The following is an 18,452-nucleotide window of genomic DNA, read 5'->3' as shown; positions in this document are numbered from 1 at the left end:
CACAGACGCGCAACCAGACATAACACACATGCAGACAATCAATACGCATACAGGACAAATATTCATATGGACAAATAAATAAATGAATGTTGCTTTCTAAATATGAGAGTCTCAAATGGTTAGTGTGAGCAGTTCCTTTGGTTGTTCAGCATTCTCACTGCCAGGGGAAGAAGCAGTTCCTCAGCCTGGTGGTGCTGGCTCTGATATTCATGGATCTCTTTCCTGACAGGAGAAGCTGAAAGATGATGTGTGCGGGGTGGAAGAAATCCTCAATGATTTTGCACGTCCTCTTCAGATCGCTATCCCTGGAGATCATATCAATGGGGGGGAGGGGAACTCCTGCAATTCTCTCTGCCACTTTTATGGTACTGAGGATTGACTGGTGATCCTTTTTTATCTGCAGCAACCTCACCATTCTGTGATGCAGCCAACCAGGACCCTCTCAATAGAGCTCCTGCACAAGGTTGACATAATGGCACCTTGAAGTCCATAATCATCTCTTTCATCTTGTCCATGTTGAGACTCAGGTTGTTGCTCTTGCACTATATCATGTGATTTTTCCTCCTCTTCTCTATAGTGCAACTCATCATTGTTGCTGATGAGGCCAACTTCTGATGACACTTTTGAAGCTAGATCTAGTGATGAAGTTGTTTGTCAGTAACATGAAGAAGACTGGGCAGAGCACACAGCACTGAGGTGCGCCAGTGCTCAGCATGAAGTAGCTTGACGTTCTGCTACCAACCCAGAGAGACTGTGATTTTTTTTTCCATTAGGAAGATCAGAATCCAGTTACAGAGAGGGGTGTTGAGTCTCAGCAAAGACAGCTTCTCCACCAGCCTCTGGGGAATTATCATATTAAACGCCAAGCTGAAGTCTGAGGCATCATTCTCCAGGTTGCTCAGGACGCAGTGAAGAGACAAAGCTACAGCATCGTTATGGAACAGTTTCTCCTATATGCAAATTTAAATGTGTCCAGAGTCTCTGGGAGTCACTAGATGCTCTAATCATTTCATAATGGTAAAGGTCAGCGCCACAGAGGGGTAGTCATTGAAGCCTGTTATTGTCACCCTTGATAACTGTCTTTAAAGCTATGGGAACAATGGGCTGCTGCAATGAGATGTTGAAGATGTCTGAGGACCTTCATCAATTGGTCATTGCAGTCCTTCAGGATCCGACCAGGTGCGTTGTCTGGTTCGCTGCCTTGTGTGGGTTAACCTTGTATAGGGTTCTCCTCACCTCGGCTACGGCTGTGCAGGGGGCCTGTTCATCAGGGGAACACTGAGAATTTTCATCTTCAGCCTGTTCTTCTTATCAAATTGTGCTTCGAAGGTGTTCGGTCTTTCCAGAAGGGAGGCGTTATTTTCCAACTTGCAAGGTTGACTTTTGATCTATTATAGTCTTGATCCCTTGCTACATACACCTCAGTGGACACCAGTCATGTTCCCAAGTGCAGCTGTCGTGAGGTGGTGTGACCACATTTCCAACTACTCTCCCCTCTTTTTGCCCTCCATTTTGTCTACCAGGATTGTGCTGAGTAAATCTCTGTCTCTCTGTCTCTCTCTGTCTCTCTCTGTCTCTCTCTGTCTCTCTGTCTCTCTGTCTCTCTCTCTCTCTCTCTCTGAATCTCTCTCTCTCTCTGAATCTCTCTCTCTCTCTCTCTGTCTCTCTCTCTCTCTCTGTCTCTCTCTCTGTCTCTCTCTCTGTCTCTCTCTCTGTCTCTCTCTCTCTGTCTCTCTCTGTCTCTCTCTCTCTGTCTCTCTCTCTCTGTCTCTCTCTCTCTGTCTCTCTCTCTGTCTCTCTCTCTCTCTGTCTCTCTCTGTCTCTGTCTCTCTCTCTCTGTCTCTCTCTGTCTCTGTCTCTGTCTCTCTCTCTCTGTCTCTCTCTCTCTCTTTGTCTCTCTCTCTCTCTGTCTCTCTCTCTCTGTCTCTCTCTCTCTGTCTCTCTCTCTCTCTGTCTCTCTCTCTCTGTCTCTCTCTCTCTCTGTCTCTCTCTGTCTCTCTCTGTCTCTCTCTGTCTCTCTCTGTCTCTCTCTGTCTCTCTCTGTCTCTCTCTGTCTCTCTCTGTCTCTCTCTGTCTCTCTCTGTCTCTCTGTCTCTCTCTCTCTCTCTCTCTCTCTCTCTCATTGTCCACACAACTGGGAGCGCAGAGACTAGTTTTCTTCTCAGAGTTTTTAAAGGGAATTGATTCTCACCTTGACATTCTGGGTAAATTAGCTATAGTCTATTCCTTTGCCTTGTTGACTGACACTCTCTAAGTGCAGCTACAGTGTTGGTGTCTAATAAGCAGCTTTGGCTGAGTAATCTTGCTTCACACCCATCACGCAGCCTCCCCTGCAGAGCTGGGACCAAGGTTAACTGAGAGGACAGTGAACCCTCTAGTTGGGTTGTGCCAGAACAACAACCTTGTTCTCAACATTGGCAGACCAAGGAACTTATTATGGACTATTGGAAGGGGAGGAGGAGAGAGCACACACCTGTCCATATTGATTGGATGGAAGTGGAGAGCATTAGTACCTTCAGTTTCTTGGGATTCCACATATTGGAGAACTATTCCTGGGACAAGCTCATCAAGGCAATCATGAAGAGGGCACAGTAACATTACTTTCTAAGAATCACATTGTTGGATACTCTATCAAACCTACAGGTGCACTGTAGAAAATATACTGACTGGTTATATCACAGTGTTTTTTCATAACTCAATGCCCAGGCTGCAGAAAGTAGCAAATATAGATTAGTCCCTCACAGGCACCAACCTTCTGCTATTTAAAGCATCAATATGAGGAGCTGCCAAAAAGGGTTGCCGACAGCATGAAAGTCCCCCATCATCCTGGTCACAGTCTCTTCTCACTGCTTTCTTGAGGTAAAAAGAACAGAAGACTGAAGTCCAGCATCTCCAATTTCAAGGACCATTTTAATCCAACAGCTCTCTGGCTCTTTAACCTCCCCGTACTACCCTAACCATAAATACTCCATGACCACAAAAGGTCTGTCTGAACTACTGAAACATCCCTTTTTCCAATAATTTACTTATTTATTTTCATTTTGATATTTATTACTTTTTTTTTCAAACTTTCATTTGTGAGAATTTAAATTTTCACATTTGTAGTTGGTATATCTTGTGTATCTGTGCAAGCAAGAATTTTGCTGTATCTGTACATTGTTCTTGTGCAGATGACAGTAAGCCTTCTTTGAATATGGGTCCTGAGATCGGCTAATGTTTGGTTGTAATTTAACTATCTGTGAAAGGTTGGCTACCAATTTCAGAAGTTTGGTGTGTTTAAGGATTTGCAGCCAGAGAGGTGGATGTGAAATTTCAGCATCTGGATCCTATCTCTTCAGCTTTAATTTCTACAGCTGCAATCCACTATAGGACTGGGCCATCTGCCTGTTCCACCGTTCACGTTCGTGGCTGCTGACCTTCCACAGGCACCACTTTCCCCCATGCCCTGGATTCCTTTAAAATCCAGAAATGTGTTGATCTCTATTTTGAACTGTTGTGATTGAAGTTGAAGTTACTTGGGAAATGTGTGATTACTAATAAGGAGCATTGTTCTACCAGGAATCGGAGGGGGAATCATCCACAACAACGAGTTGATTCATGGCAGCATGTTCTGTGCTGCGGAGCTTGGACACATCATGGTGTCTCTGGACGGGCCGGAGTGCACATGTGGCAGCAGGGGTTGTATGGAAGCCTATGCTTCAGGAATTGCATTGCAAAGAGAGGCCAAGAGATTGCATGATGGTAAGTTCCAGACACTTCCAACCAGAACAGCTTTTTAATTTGACAGCAGTTGACCATCGTGGGTTCACATTGGAGCCCAAAAGCTAATCAAGTGGAAAACTTGGAGCAGGAACAAGCTGTGTAAGTGGGTGTCCCTTACATCTTGGACTAGATATAGTTTCAATCTTTTGATTTCCAATAGCAGGATTCTAACCCTATCTCTGGAATGTCCAGAACCCTCAAATATTAAACCGGGGGAAACTAGCATTAAAGTGAAACCAAATACCTAACCTCGGAATTGATGTGGCAAGAAGTAATTTGCATGGAATTTGTTTAGCTCCACCTGAGAGCACTCAAAATTTTTTTCAAAAGTGACTAATTTGATGGTGTCTATGTGCTGCTCTATCCTGGCCACCATGCTTGTCCTACACTCACACTGCGATGCAGATGATCTTTTGGATCACCCTTTTGATTCACGTCTATGGTACAGACACCATAGTCGAGCAGTTTACCTGTGCTGAGATTACGGAAGAACAGGTATGATTGCAACTTCAAGTGTACCCATTGGAAACTGTTGTGAAATGAGTGAACTGCAAAGTGAGGCAAACTCCAAGTTGTTACAATTTCTTTTATTGCCAGGAATGACAGCAGAGTGTGCATATGGGAACCTTTGTAACTTGTTTTGTGTGCATGCTTTGAACTCAAGGATTCAATCATTTGACCCTCATCATCCTGAACTTGGTAGAGGCTAAGTAGAGAACATGGTCTAGCACCTCGTAGAAAACAGTTTCCTTGTGTGATCCATGATGTAGATGCTGTGGATTTGTTGATCCGTCTTACTCAAATATTTCTGTTGTTCCATTTCAGAAGATATGCTTATAATGGATGGAATGTCTAAAGTTGGAAGAATGTGCACTACAATCGACCTCATTCGAGCTGCCAAACTTGGGAATGTCGAGGCTCAAAAGGTCCTCAAAACAGGTAATCAATGCCACACGCTGTAGACAGATCTTTACTGAAGGTGAAGCCTTTGTAGGACGGTGTGTAGATCCACTGCCTCACAGAATTAGAGACGCTGGTTTAGTCCTAAACTTGTACGGTCAGTGTGGAGTCTGCCCGTTCTCCCTGTGACCATGTGGGTTTGCCCCACATCCCAAATTCATTGTTAATTGTCACTGTAAATAGTGTGGAGGTAGAACATGAAAGAGTACAACACAGAAACTACAGGAAATATATCAATAACATTGAAAGAGTGCAGAGAAGATTTACTAGGTTGTTGCTGGGACTTGAGGAACTGAGATAGAGGGAAAGGTTAAACGGGTTAGGATTTTATTCCCTGGAGCGTCGAAGAATGAGAGATTTGATAGAGGTTTGCAAAATTATGATGGGTGTGTATAGATAGAGAAAATGTAAGTAGGGAAAGGGGAACATTATGGGGAATTTCTTCACACAGAGTGGTGGGAGTGTGGAACAAACTGCCATCTGAAGTGGTGAATGTGGGCTCAATTTTAACACAAGGAAAATTTGGACAGGTAATGGTATGGAGGGCTGTGGACTGGGTGCAGGACAGTAGGACTAAGGAGAATAATAGTTTGACACTGACTTGAAGGGCTGTGTACTGTGCTGTAATGTTTTCTGCTTATACAGGGGCAAGCCCTTCGTGCCTGTACTGAATGTGATGTTAAATCTGATATTAATGTGGATAGAGTGAAAATGGGATTAATGTGGGATGGATGGAGCTTGATGGTTAGTGTGGACTCTGAGGCCATTTGAGTGTTTCTGTGCTGGATCTCCCTCTCTCTGACAGCTGAAAGGTGTTCATAGTTTTACAACACAGCCCAACTCATCCATGCCAACCATGTTGTCTACCCAAGCAAGTTGAGATATCGAGGGAGTGTGGCAAAGGGTCACCAGACTGATCCCTGGGATGGCAGGACTGACGGATGGAGAAAGATTGGAGAGACCAGGGTTATACTCACTGGAATTTAGAAGAATGGAAGGTGATCTGATTGAGACAAAATTCTGACAGGACTAAACAGGTTAATGTAGGTAGAATATTCCTGATGTTGCCTGGATTGGGGAACATGTCTTGTGAAGCAAAGTTAGCAGAGCTAGGACTTTTCTATTTACAATGAAGAGGTGATTTAATAGAGGTCCACAAGATAATGAGGGTGGTCAGCCAACACCTTTTCCAGGGGCAAACTTTTCCTGTAGTAAATACCAGAGGACATCTGTTTGGGGTGAAGGGAGGGGGGTTTTGGGAGAGGCATCAGAGTAATTTATTTACACAGAATAGTGGGTACCTGGAATGCATTTCCAGGGGTGGTGGTGGAGGCTGGTACAATAGGGGCATTTAAAAATCTCTTGGACAGATCTGTACTGTTTTGTAATGTTCCATGTTCTATATTTGGAATTCTAAAACAGAGAGGAGAGTCACAGAGGTTTTTGTGGCTAAAGGGATCAGGAGATATGGAGAGAGGCCAGGAATAGGGGACTGAGGTCACATAATCAGCCATGATGGTATTGAATGGTGGAGTAGGCTCAAACGGCTGAATGGCCTTCTGCTCCTTTCTTAAAATATTTTTGTTTAGCATATAAGCATAAATACAAAATTGACAGTTACATAATAATTAATTTGTATACAAGTAAGCATACATGAAAAAAGCCAATAAAAAAAATAAAATGGTATCAATAATTGCTGCAAAAACATTTAAATGAAATTGAAATAATCCATATCACCATGTTAAACCCTTTTATTGAAATAGTGTATAAAATAAGGAAAAAAAAACCTAAAAGCTAAAGCTAACTCTAATCTAACCCATCCCTCTAATCAAAGTTACCTTTTGAATTAATAAAAGAAAAATCAATAATGTGGAACCACTGGCATCCCCCAGAGAACAGGCAATGAATGACCGGAACCGATTCCTTGCTGCTAGGCCATTTCCCCCCCCCCCGTCATCCACCCTCTGTGTCTGCTCCTTTGACATTTTAACATAACATAACAATTACAGCACGGAAACAGGCCATTAGGCCCTTCTAGTCCGCACCGAACCAAACACCCCTTTCTAATCCCACCTCCCTGCACAATGCCCATAACCCTCCATCTTCTTCTCATCCATATACCTGTCCAACCTTTTCTTAAATAATACAATTGACTCCGCCGCCACTATTTCTCCCGGAAGATCATTCCACACAGCTACCACTCTCTGAGTAAAGAAGTTCCCCCTCATGTTACCTCTAAACCTCTGCCCCTTAATTCTTAACTCATGTCCTCTTGTTTTAAACTTTCCTCCTCTTAACGGAAATAATCTATCCACATCCATTCTGTCTATCCCTTTCATAAACTTAAATACTTCTATCAAATCCCCTCTCAACCTTCTACGCTCCAAAGAATAAAGACCCAATCTGTCCAATCTCTCCCCATACTCCAGATGCTTAAACCCAGGCAACATTCTGGTAAACCTTCTCTGCACTCTCTCCACTCTGTTTATATCCTTCCTATAATTAGGCGACCAGAACTGCACACAGAACTCCAAATTAGGCCGCACCAACGTCTTATACAATCTCAACATCACCTCCCAACTCCTATATTCCATGCAATGATTGATAAAGGCCAGCATACTAAAAGCCTTCTTCACCACCCTATTCACGTGAGTTTCTACCTTCAGGGAACGATGTACCGTCACTCCTAAATCTTTCTGCTCTTCTGTATTTCTCAATGCTCTCCCATTTACCACATATGTCCTATTCTGATTCTTCTTACCAAAATGAAGCACCTCACACTTATCAGCATTAAATTCCATCTGCCATTTTTCAGCCCACTTTTCTAAGCAGCCCAAATCCCTCTGCAATCCTTGAAAACCTTCTTCATTATCCACTATTCCACCTATCTTAGTATCGTCTGCATATTTACTAATCCAATTCACCACCCCATCATCTAGATCATTAATGTATATAACGAACAACAATGGGCCCAATACAGATCCTTGAGGCACACCACTGGTCACCGGCCTCCAACCTGACAGACAATTATCCACTACCACTCTCTGGCCTCTCCCTTTCAGCCAATGTTCAATCCATTTGACTATCTCAAAATTTATACCTAAAGTCTGCACCTTCCTAACTAACCTTCCATGTGGTTACTTATCGAAGGCCTTACTGAAGTCCATATAGACAACATCCACTGCGCTACCCTCATCCACATTCCTAGTCACCTCTTCAAAAAATTCAATCAGATTGGTCAAACATGACCTTCCTCCCACAAATCCATGTTGAGTGCTCCTGATCAGACCCTGTCTATCCAGATGTTTATAAGTACTATCTCTAAGAATTTTCTCCATTAATTTACCTACCACAGACGTCAAACTTACAGGCCGATAGTTGCCAGGCTTCCTCCTTGAACCCTTTTTAAATAACGGAACCACATGCGCAATGCGCCAATCCTCCGGCACTATCCCCATATCTAATGACATTTGAAAAATTACCGCCAGAGCCTCTGCTATTTCCAACCTGTATTCATGATAATCTCTTCACCATTCCTTTAAAGCCTCTATGAGCTGTCTCATTTTCATCATTCCCTACTATAATCGCTTCTTCCAACTCCACTGTTTTATTGAAACAGTTCTTTGGGAGGTGCATGGAAATCTCCCCTCATTTCCCAACTTACGACCTGATGACCAGTCTTTGCCTCAGCATTAACCAAAGCCTGCTAACAATCTGCTCAGCTGAGCCCGACGCACCGTGGAAACCAGTGATGGCTCCACTCTCTTTCTTTGTGGCCACTCCTAGTCTCCTCTCAGCATTTCAAAATTATCACTCCTGTTGTGCCTCCCAGGTCTGTTCTTCTGCCCCAGCAACCACTCCCAATCTTGTGGCATCTTTCCAGACAACCACTGCAACACCCATCCATTCACTCCACCCAATACCACAGACAGTCTTTCCAGGTGAAGCAGCAGTTCCCCTGCACCTTCTTCCATCCACTGTCCTATACTCCTTGTTCAATGTGATCTCCTCAACACAGCACAATTGACCGTTTCTCCTGCCCTCTCCACATTGTCCATTCACGAGGTCCAGTACTCCCCGCCCTCTCTACACTGTCCTTACGCAAGCTCCAATACTCCCCGCCCTCTCTACAATGTCCTTACGCAAGCTCAAATACTCCCTGTCCTCTCCACACTGTCCTTACGTGGGCTCCAATACCTCCCTGCCTCTCTACACTGTCCTAAGATGAGCTCCATTACCCTCTGCCCACCACTCGGGCTGCTTCAGTCCCCATGGGCTCAGTCCTGCTAACTGCCCCTATTGTACCAGCCTCCACCACCACCTCTGGAAATGCATTCCAGGTACCCACTATTCTGTGTAAATAAATTACCCTGATGTCTCCCCCAAAACCCCCTCCCTTCACCCCAAACAAATGTCCTCTGGTATTTACTACTGGAAAAGTTTGCCCCAGGAAAAGGTGTTGGCTGTCCACCCTATCTAAGCCTCTCATAATCTTGTGGACCTCTATTAAATCACCTCTTCATTGTAAATAGAAAAGCTGAAGGTAACATTGTTTGAACTGCTGAGACTCCTCGTGGTGTTGCATCATTTGTTTGATTTTTTTTTAACCTGTCTTCACCAATGTTCTCTCTGACAGCTGGTTCTGCCCTTGGGGTTGGCATTGTGAACATTGTGCACACCGTGAACCCTTCTCTGGTAGTACTGTCTGGCGTCCTGGCTGCTCAGTATGAGGAAGATGTGAAGGAGATGATCGCCCAGCGAGCTCTTCCCTCAGCACGGATGGTGAACGTGACCGTCTCCAGCCTGTCGGAACCTGCACTGCTTGGAGCTGCCAGTATGGTTTTGGATTACGCCACACGTCGAACATATTAGATTGGCTAAATTACCCTCTTTCACCTGAGTCACTGTTATTTCTTGGCAGTGGGACTCCTTTGAGGCAGATGTTTGTGTTACTTTATCCATCCCTTCACAGGCTCACCTCCTCATGGATCAGGGCAGAAATATTCCTTGAAAGTTTTCATGTTCCTAATCTACCATTAACTTCAGGTAATTTATGCCAATTACATTTGAAAATAACTCTGTAATGGATCAAACAAAAGCTTTGGATCATTTAACCACAAGGATTGGGTCATTTACTGCTTCCTCTGCCTCATGGTTAAAGGAATTTCCCTTATGGAATAGTGGGAAGCAGACTGGTTAGTATTCGATTTTCCCTTATCCTTAGTTAATCAATAATTAAATTAAGCAATTTGCACTTGAAACCACACAGAAGGAGGCCATTTGGCCTGCAGGGTCCATGCTATTCCCAGTAGAGCAATTCTGTCTGTCCCATTCACATTCCTCACTCCCTCCTGTCCCCATTTCTGGCTGAGTAATTGGTCCCAGTACTTCCACAGGGAGTTGGGATGGCTTGTTTAAACATTGATGAAAGGTCTTGTTCTCTCATGTTTTTGGAGTCTTACAGCACAGACCCTTTGCCCATTGTGTCCATGTTGTCCATCTGCTTGAGCACTTGCTCCATGGTCTCTTGTGACTCGGTGATTCCAGCACTTGTTCGGCGACTTCCACAGTTTGTCATCAGTTTTCCAGGGACCCTCGATAACCTGAACCCTTTTCCCAATGTAAATATCTTGATGAAGGGCTCAAGCCTGAAATGTTGGTTATGTATCTTTATCTTTGCCAGATAAAGTACACTGTTTGACCTGCTCAGTTTTCTCAGCATTGTGTTTTCACTCTTATTTAAATGTAAAACAATGGATTGATTTGGACATCCAAATTTCTCAATGTTCTCTTTCAGTATTTGTGCTATTAGTATGCCATCTTGCCATGTTATTCATTTCTTTGTGTGTGTGTGTGTGTGTGTGTGTGTGTGTGTGTGTGTGTGTGTGCACGCATGTTTCTCCTACTTGTTTTCTATTCAGTAGCCCTGATCTAACTTCTTTCTTTGGCTTGGCTTCGCGGACGAAGATTTATGGAGGGGGTAAAAGTCCACGTCAGCTGCAGGCTCGTTTGTGGCTGACCAGTCCGATGCGGGACAGGCAGACACGGTTGCAGCGGCTGCAGGAGAAAATTGGTTGGTTGGGGTTGGGTGTTGGGTTTTTCCTCCTTTGCCTTTTGTCAGTGAGGTGGGCTCTGCGGTCTTCTTCAAAGGAGGTTGCTGCCCGCCAAATTGTGAGGCGCCAAGATGCACGGTTTGAGGCGATATCAGCCCACTGGCGGTGGTCAATGTGGCAGGCACCAAGAGATTTCTTTAGGCAGTCCTTGTACCTTTTCTTTGGTGCACCTCTGTCACGGTGGCCAGTGGAGAGCTCGCCATATAACACGATCTTGGGAAGGCGATGGTCATCCATTCTGGAGACGTGACCCACCCAGTGCCTATTGTGTGACTCCCTCATCCACTCCTCCCATCCCACTAATCGCCACCTTGGTACCTACACTTGTGACTGCAGCAAGTGCCACATTTCTCTCTCACCATCATTCGGGACCTCAGTCCTTTCAGGTGAAGCAACCCTTCAAATGTGAATCTGCAGAGGTCATCCGCTGCACCTGTTCCTGAAGTGGCTTTGTTGAGCATCTTCGTTCTGTCCACTGCAATAACGGAAACTTCTGATTGATCAACCAAGCCCCTCTCCCATGCCGACATGCCTGCCCGTGGCCTCATGCACTGTCAAGCCAAGGCCACCCATAAATTGGAGGAACAATAACTAATATTACATCTGGGCACTCTCCATTCAGATGGCATTAACATGAACCTCTAGTTTCCCTTGCCCCTTCCCCATCTCTCTATCCCTATCCCTCTGTTCCATTTCCTCCAGCTCCCCATCCCTTCCCAGCATTTTTCTTTTCTGCGCTCCCACCCATATCCACCTGGCCTGAGGGCCTGTGGTCCTTCCCCGGCCCTTTTTCTCTCTTCCCACTCCCTCCAACACTGTTTTACTCAGGTGCCTTTCTGCTTTTTGCTCCTACTTTGAAGAAGGGCTCAGGCATGAAATGTTCTTAAAATATCTTTGCTTCCTATGAACGCTGTGGGACAGCTGAGTTTCTTCAGTACTTTTTGTGTCAAACAACAATCTCAAGGTCCGCAGACTTTCTTCTTTAACTGCTGTCAATTTGTCCCTTGTCAGCCAGTCCCTGGTCCAGTGTCCAGGGCCAGGTGTTCCACTCTGATTTTGTGCCAAAGTGCAGGATGGGATGTCTGACTCATAAGAAACAGGAGCAGATGTCGGCCATTTGGCCCATTGTACCTGCCCCACCATTCAATGGGATAATTTATTTCATTCAATGATCTGGCCGTGGACTCATCTCCACCTTTCCACCTGTTCCCCATAACCCTGAATACCCCAAATATTCAAAATCTGTCTGTGCCTTAAATACATTGTCAGCTTCTGGTGTGAATTGGGGCTGGACCAAAGAGTAAACTACTTGTTGCATATATGAGAGTGTAGATGAACAGTGAGGCCTGCCCAACCACAAACTTGCAGGAGTGGAAGCAATATGGTAGGGGCACAGAGGCCACAAGAAATGAGGAGGCCACTCAGCCCCTCACTGGCCCTGCCAGTCAGTATCATGGCTTATCTACCCAATGCCTCATCTAGGGGCAGTTCCTCATACCCACCAGCACCTCTCTCCCACCCTACCACAAATGCTTGAAGGTCAAGGTGTCACGATTCCCATGAACCACCGCCAGCAACTAGCTTTGCTGAGAGCTGAGTTGTCAGGGACCAAATAAAAATGCAGAACAGTGGTAGTGAGCCTGGCTCTGGTTCCAGGGTCTGAGAAAGTGCAGGGAAGTGCTGTTCAGAGGCTGCTACTTTCTGCATGGGAAATTAAACTGAGGACTGAGCTTTCCCTTCAGCGTTCATTGACCTCTGGGATTTTTAAGGAGCTCCACTTCTCTCAGCTCCTCTTCATTATTTATGCTTGCTTCAGTTCTTCAGAACAGATGAACTGATAATGGGTTTTGTTGAGGAAGTTTGTGGACCACCACTGAAGCAGTCTGGCATCTGCTGAAAGAATGAAAGAAGCCCAAAGCTCTATTTTCCGGAAATCAGTTTTGAAATGGAAGTTAATACTCATTTGTTGCATTCACACATTGTATCTCCAAGATAAAAGTGTAATGTGTGTTGTACAGATTCTGATATAGTTACCTTGGTTGGTTGGCCTTGATTTGCTCACATTCTCCATTCATTGTGTCACGAGCCAGTTTTCATCAGCCTCCACTGCACCTCTCCTGAGGGAGAGATGTTAAGTTAATGTAATAAAAGTGGCAAATAATTAACCGTTGAAATAAAACACTGGAGGGGAAAAAAGTAGATCTGTCAAAGTCTGTAAGCAGATTTGTTTGATGATGATTTTTGTCATGTATATTGTATATAGAACATTAAAACAGAGTACAGGCCCTTTGGCCCATGATATAAACCTAATACTCAACAATCTAATCTTTTCCTCCCTCAAACCCATAACCCTCTACTTTTCTAACATCCAGGTGAAGAGTTTTTCAAATACAGTATCCCTATTGTATCAACCTCCACCACCTCCCCTGGTAATGCAGACCAGGCACCCACCAGTCTATTTATTAAAAAAAAAGTACATTACCACTGGTATCGCCCCTAAACTTTCCTCCCCTTAACTTAAACTGATGCTTTCTGGTATTTTCTGTTGTCATCCCCCAGGAAAAAGGTGCTAGTGTCCACCCTATCTAAGCCTCTCATAATCTTATACACTTCTATTAAGTCACCTCTCATCTTCATCACTCCAAAGAGAAAGGGCCTCGCTCTGTAGCTCTGTCAACCTTGCTTCATGAGGCATGTTTTCCAATCCAGGCAACATCCTGGTGGTGAATCTCCTCTGCACCCTCTTCGGAACTTCCACATCCTTCCAATTGTCTTGGGTAAACTTATACCTCTCATTTTGTTCATTTTAGATTGGTCATAGTATTTGAGCTACCGAAAGAAAATAGACACACACACACACTGAGAGCAGTTCAGTTTATACAAGGCTTTATTACGAAATCTAAAGCTGAATTCACACTACAATATGCAAGCCCTTCCCAATTATACTTATCAATGCCTGGACTGGTCCCAACTGCCAAAGCGAGGCGATAACTGCACACTTGTAGTAGGTTGTTGGGGTGCCGGTAGCAGCTTCTCTACCTCCCTCGTCCGGGACGTTAGCTGCACTCTTGAAGTTCTTCTTCTTGCTGAGAGATGTTGCCACCTCTTGGAGAGTCTCAAACTTCAGCAGTGGGACCATGGCTTATATTACCCAAAAGTTGTTTACTTCAGATCTTATCTCTTTGAACAAATGATTTAATTATCTTCAAGGTCTCCTGACAGTCTGCAACCAACAAAAGAAAACTGCATCTGTGGGCCTCATAGTGGAAGTTGGATAATGTCTACTGATTCAACTGCATCCTGGGCCACATGGTGAAATTTAGGTGTGTCTACTAAATATGCATCCTGGGCCTCATGGTGTAAATTAGATTATGTCTGTTGATTCTTAAAAAACAAACAGGTTCTCAGCCTTGCAGCTGCAGAAGTAAAAAACACAGTTTAAATCTTCCATTACACCTTCCTACAATGAGGCAACCAGAACTAAACACAATACTCCCAAGTGTGATCTAACGAGTTTTACAGAGCTCCAACATTACTTCTTAACGAACATTACATTACTTATCAAACAAATCTGCTTACAGAATTTGACATTTTGAGGCCCTTGAACTCAATCCCCCCGACTAATGAAGGCCAGCATCCATAGGCCTTCTTCACCAACCCATACAATCTTGAGGGATCTGTGGACCTGAATCTCTGTGTCCACCTTTAAGGATCTTGCCATTAACCACATGCTCCACCTTTAATTCTGACTTTCCAAAGTATTCCAGAGTTTCTTCAGCACTTCGTGTGTTGCTTTGGTTTTACAGCATCGACAGTCTCTGGTTTAATGTCTGTCTCTCCCCTGTCAGGTATGTTCTTGAACTGTTGTGAGGCAAACCCAGGCTTTAACATTACTCCTTAGTCAGGCAGTATTTTCCAGACACATTCCCTAATATTCCACATAATCCTTTTGATAAAACCCCATGTTCAGACTTGTCTTCAATGCCATTTGGTTGCAGCTAAAATTTTGATTATACTCTTTCAAAAATGATCTGCATATCCCCCAAAAAGGAAAGAGTACTACTAACCACATGGGTTCACTGTGGAGGCGGCTGCTGGATCATTAAGAAAGTGCACACAGCTTGTCAGGAGCAGGAAAGGCCCAGCCACAGAATGGAACAATTCCCTATCGCCCCCACCCTGGTCCAGAGGAGACCCTAGTGAAGGAGGGCTGGGGGCCCTGGAACACGTCCCTATTGCTCACCCCCTACCCAATCCTGGTTCAAGGGAGGGGCTGCTGAAGGAAGAGGGTGCAGAGGAGATTCACCGGAAGTGAGAATGGAAGAACTTTGGGTAACTGCCTTGTTCTGGTTGTATTGGAGAGGGCTGCTTTCACTCTTATGCTTTCTATTTGAATAGTCTGGCCTACTGGGCATTTCCTGTACATCAGGCTAGGAATACACACAGTCTTCTCATAAGCATGGTTAGCATGGTGGGTAGTGTGACACTATAAAAGCACCAGAAACCCTGGTTCAAATCCTCCACTTTCTGTAAGGAGTTTGTATGTCTGTGTGGGTTTCCTTCGGATGCTCCGGTTTCCCCCCCGACCTTTCAAAACGTTCAGGGGTTTTAGGTTAATTGGGGTATTTGGGCGGCACGTGTCGTGGGACAGGAAGGCCTGTTACCATACTGTATGTCTAAATTAAAAATAAAAAAAAATTAGCCACAAACATTTCACCCTTCCAGTATATTCCCTTTGCTCTGTCCACTGCTCTTCCCGAACTCCACTACATAGTCTAACTCACTTTCACTTCTATCAAAACCAACTTTTTCTGTATTTGTTTCAGATTTTATGTCACTGCAGTTTTTTCCTCTTTTTGTCAAGTCTGCTGGTGTACTCGACATGCATTATTAAAGATTTTTCTTTGTCCCACACTCAGCATCTCAGTCTCTTGTGTCTGCAGCTGACTTCTCCACTGTGAAATCCCACCACAGTGTGGTCATTCTCCTTCTCCCATACTGCTCTCCTCTGTGGTTGCCAAAGTTCTGCTGATTTTTGACCCCTTTGTCTCTACAGTCCTTGGTCCACCTGTCACTTAGTGCCCCCCCCCCCCTCAACACTCACCCTCTCCTCTGCAGCAGCCATCTTTCCTCTCCATTCTCTGTCCTGATGCAGGGCCACCATCCAAAATGTCAATAATTCCTCCACCCTCCCTCATCCACCCACTGAACTGGGGATGCACTGTCTGAGAAGCAAAGATCCTCCCAACAATAGAAAACTATAGACCAAGTGTTGGAAAATGGGATTGGGATGGATATTGAAAAATAATAGAAAATCCTGGAAAACCCCAGTGGTCCAAAAGCAGTTTTAAAAAAGGAGGAACCTTCAATGTTACTGAACCCTCCAACTTACACAGACAGCTTTATCTGTATTTATTATCTCTTTTTAATGTAAGGTTTTTAACATAGTGAATGGTGGGTACCTGGAATGCATTCCCAAGGATGGTGGTGGAGGCTGGTGAGACATTTAAAAGGCTTTTGAATAGGCATATGTGCAGTAGGGAAGATTTAGTTTATTGTGTAGGATGATACAAGTCAGCACAACATCGTAGGCCAAGGGGCCTATACTGTGCTGGAATGTTTACCTGTTTGGCTGCAGCAAGTAAGACTTTTGGTCTTGTGTACATTTTACAGTGTGAATGACAATAAATATAATTAAGAAGCTTAATCTTAATGGTCTTGTTGCTTGAATGCATCTGCAAATTCCCCTTTGTAATCAACACCCACCCCCACATTCTTTGCTGCCTGGACTACTATAGATAAAAACACAAATGCTGGAGGAGCTCAGCAGGCCTCGCAGCATCCATAGGAGGCAAAGATTTATTACTGATGTTTCGGGCCTGAGCCCTTCTTCAAGGTATGAGAAGAAACAGGTAAATGCCTGAATAAAGGAAATGGCAGGGTGAGTGGTATAGGCCAACAGACAAAAGGTGATAATTGGATATGGTGATGAAGCCAGGAGAAAGAAATTATGAGAATTGATAGGGGATGGAGGGTTTGGTTCTATGAATGCAGAACAAGGGTAAAGGAGACAAAAGGAGAAAAGAAGAGAGACAGAGCTACAGGAAAGGAGGAATGGGGGGGGGGGGGAGGGAAAGAGAAGTGCCTGATGGAAACTGGAGGTCTTCATTAATGCCATCTGGTTGGAGGGTTCCCAGACTGATTATGAGGTGTTCTTTCAATTTGTGGGCGATCTTAGGCTGGGTGTGCTTGATCAGTGTTAATCCCATTGGGTTGGACAGGGCCCAACATTACTTCTCCAGTTTCTGCATCAATATAAAATCCTGGAGTGGGCTCATGATGGCATCCGGTGCTCCTGTTGTGGTCTCCTCAACGTTGGAGAGACTGGACTCAGACGGGGAGATCGCTTCATTGAGCTCCTTGGCTCTGTCTGCTGCAATAGCGGGAATCTCCCTGTGGCCACCCATTTCAATTCGTCATCCCATTACCATATTGAATGTCTGTCTATGGTCTTATGCACTGCCAGACTGAGACCACTGCATATTGGAGGAATGACACCTCATCTTCTGACTGGCACTAACATCAACTTCTCCAGTTTCTTTTAACTTGCCCTCATCTTCTTTCCTGTCTCCTTTTCTCTAGCTCTCTCTCTCCTTCTCTTCCCTTTTCCCTGTCTCCTTTCAAAATCAAGAGCAAAAATCACTTCTTAATTTACTCTTGTATCCAATTATCACCTTTTATCTGTGGGTCTGTACTCCTCCCTTGCCATTTACTTTATTCAGACACTGCCTCCTTTTTCTCATACCTTGAGGAAGGGCTCAGGCCTGAAGGATCAGTAATAAATCTTTGCCTCCTATGACACTGCTGGGTTTCTCCAGCATTTCTGTCATTTTTACTACAGTCAGCGTCTGCAGACTTTCGTGTTTCACATCACTTTAAATGTTTTACTCTTTCTGGCACCTAGTTTTCTTTGTTAAGTATTGGTGTGTACTCAGTGGTGGGACCAGATGTAAGGGGCTGAAGGGTTTTTTCTCAGCTGGTCAAATTGACCAAACTTATGTCCTCTAGCCCAGTAAGCCCCAGCCACGGCTGCTCCAGGATACAGAGCCAGTCCTCCTCCCATAAGACATAGGAGCAAAATAGGCTGTTCAGCCCATCGAGTCTGCCCCGCCATTCAGTCATGAGCTGAACCATTTTCCCTGTCAGCCCCACTGCCCGGCCTTCTCCCCATAACCTTTGATGTTTCAGCTAATCAAGAACCTATCAATCTCTATCTTAAACACATCCAATGACTTGGCCTCCACAATCGCCTGTGGCAACAAATTCCACAGATTCACCACCCTCTGGCTGATAAAATTCCTCCGCATCTCTGATCTAAGTGGATAGCCTTCCATCCTAAAGTTGTGCCCTCATGTCCTAGACTCTCCCACCATGGGAAACAACCTTTCTACATCTACTCTATCCATGCCTTTCAACATTCAAAGTGTTTCAATAGATCCATCCTCAATCTTCTAAATTCCAACAGGAACAGGCCAAGAGGTGTCAAAAGTTCCTCATGTAATAACCCTTTCATTCCTGGAATGTAAAACGGTGCGGACTAGAAGGGCCGATATGACC

General features: G+C 44.5%; 1 protein-coding gene across 7 annotated transcripts in view; it reads left to right on the top strand.

The window, feature by feature from the left end:
• gne (glucosamine (UDP-N-acetyl)-2-epimerase/N-acetylmannosamine kinase) overlaps positions 1-9,842 on the top strand; it is an 83,941-nt gene extending 74,099 nt beyond the window's left edge. For all 7 annotated transcript variants that reach the window (XM_069926096.1, XM_069926093.1, XM_069926095.1 and 4 more), the window contains exons 10-12: positions 3,559-3,741; positions 4,588-4,701; positions 9,359-9,842. In XM_069926096.1, the coding sequence (XP_069782197.1) occupies positions 3,559-3,741; positions 4,588-4,701; positions 9,359-9,594 (533 nt within the window). In that variant the 3' untranslated portion in view covers positions 9,595-9,842. The remainder of the gene's footprint in view (positions 1-3,558; positions 3,742-4,587; positions 4,702-9,358) is intronic.
• Positions 9,843-18,452: the final 8,610 nt, after the last annotated feature.

Source organism: Narcine bancroftii, chromosome 3 (genome assembly GCF_036971445.1).
Source record: "Narcine bancroftii isolate sNarBan1 chromosome 3, sNarBan1.hap1, whole genome shotgun sequence".
NCBI classification, from domain to species: Eukaryota; Metazoa; Chordata; class Chondrichthyes; order Torpediniformes; family Narcinidae; genus Narcine; species Narcine bancroftii.
Note: the sequence above shows the minus strand (reverse complement) of the source record. Positions and strands in the feature narration are given on the sequence as shown.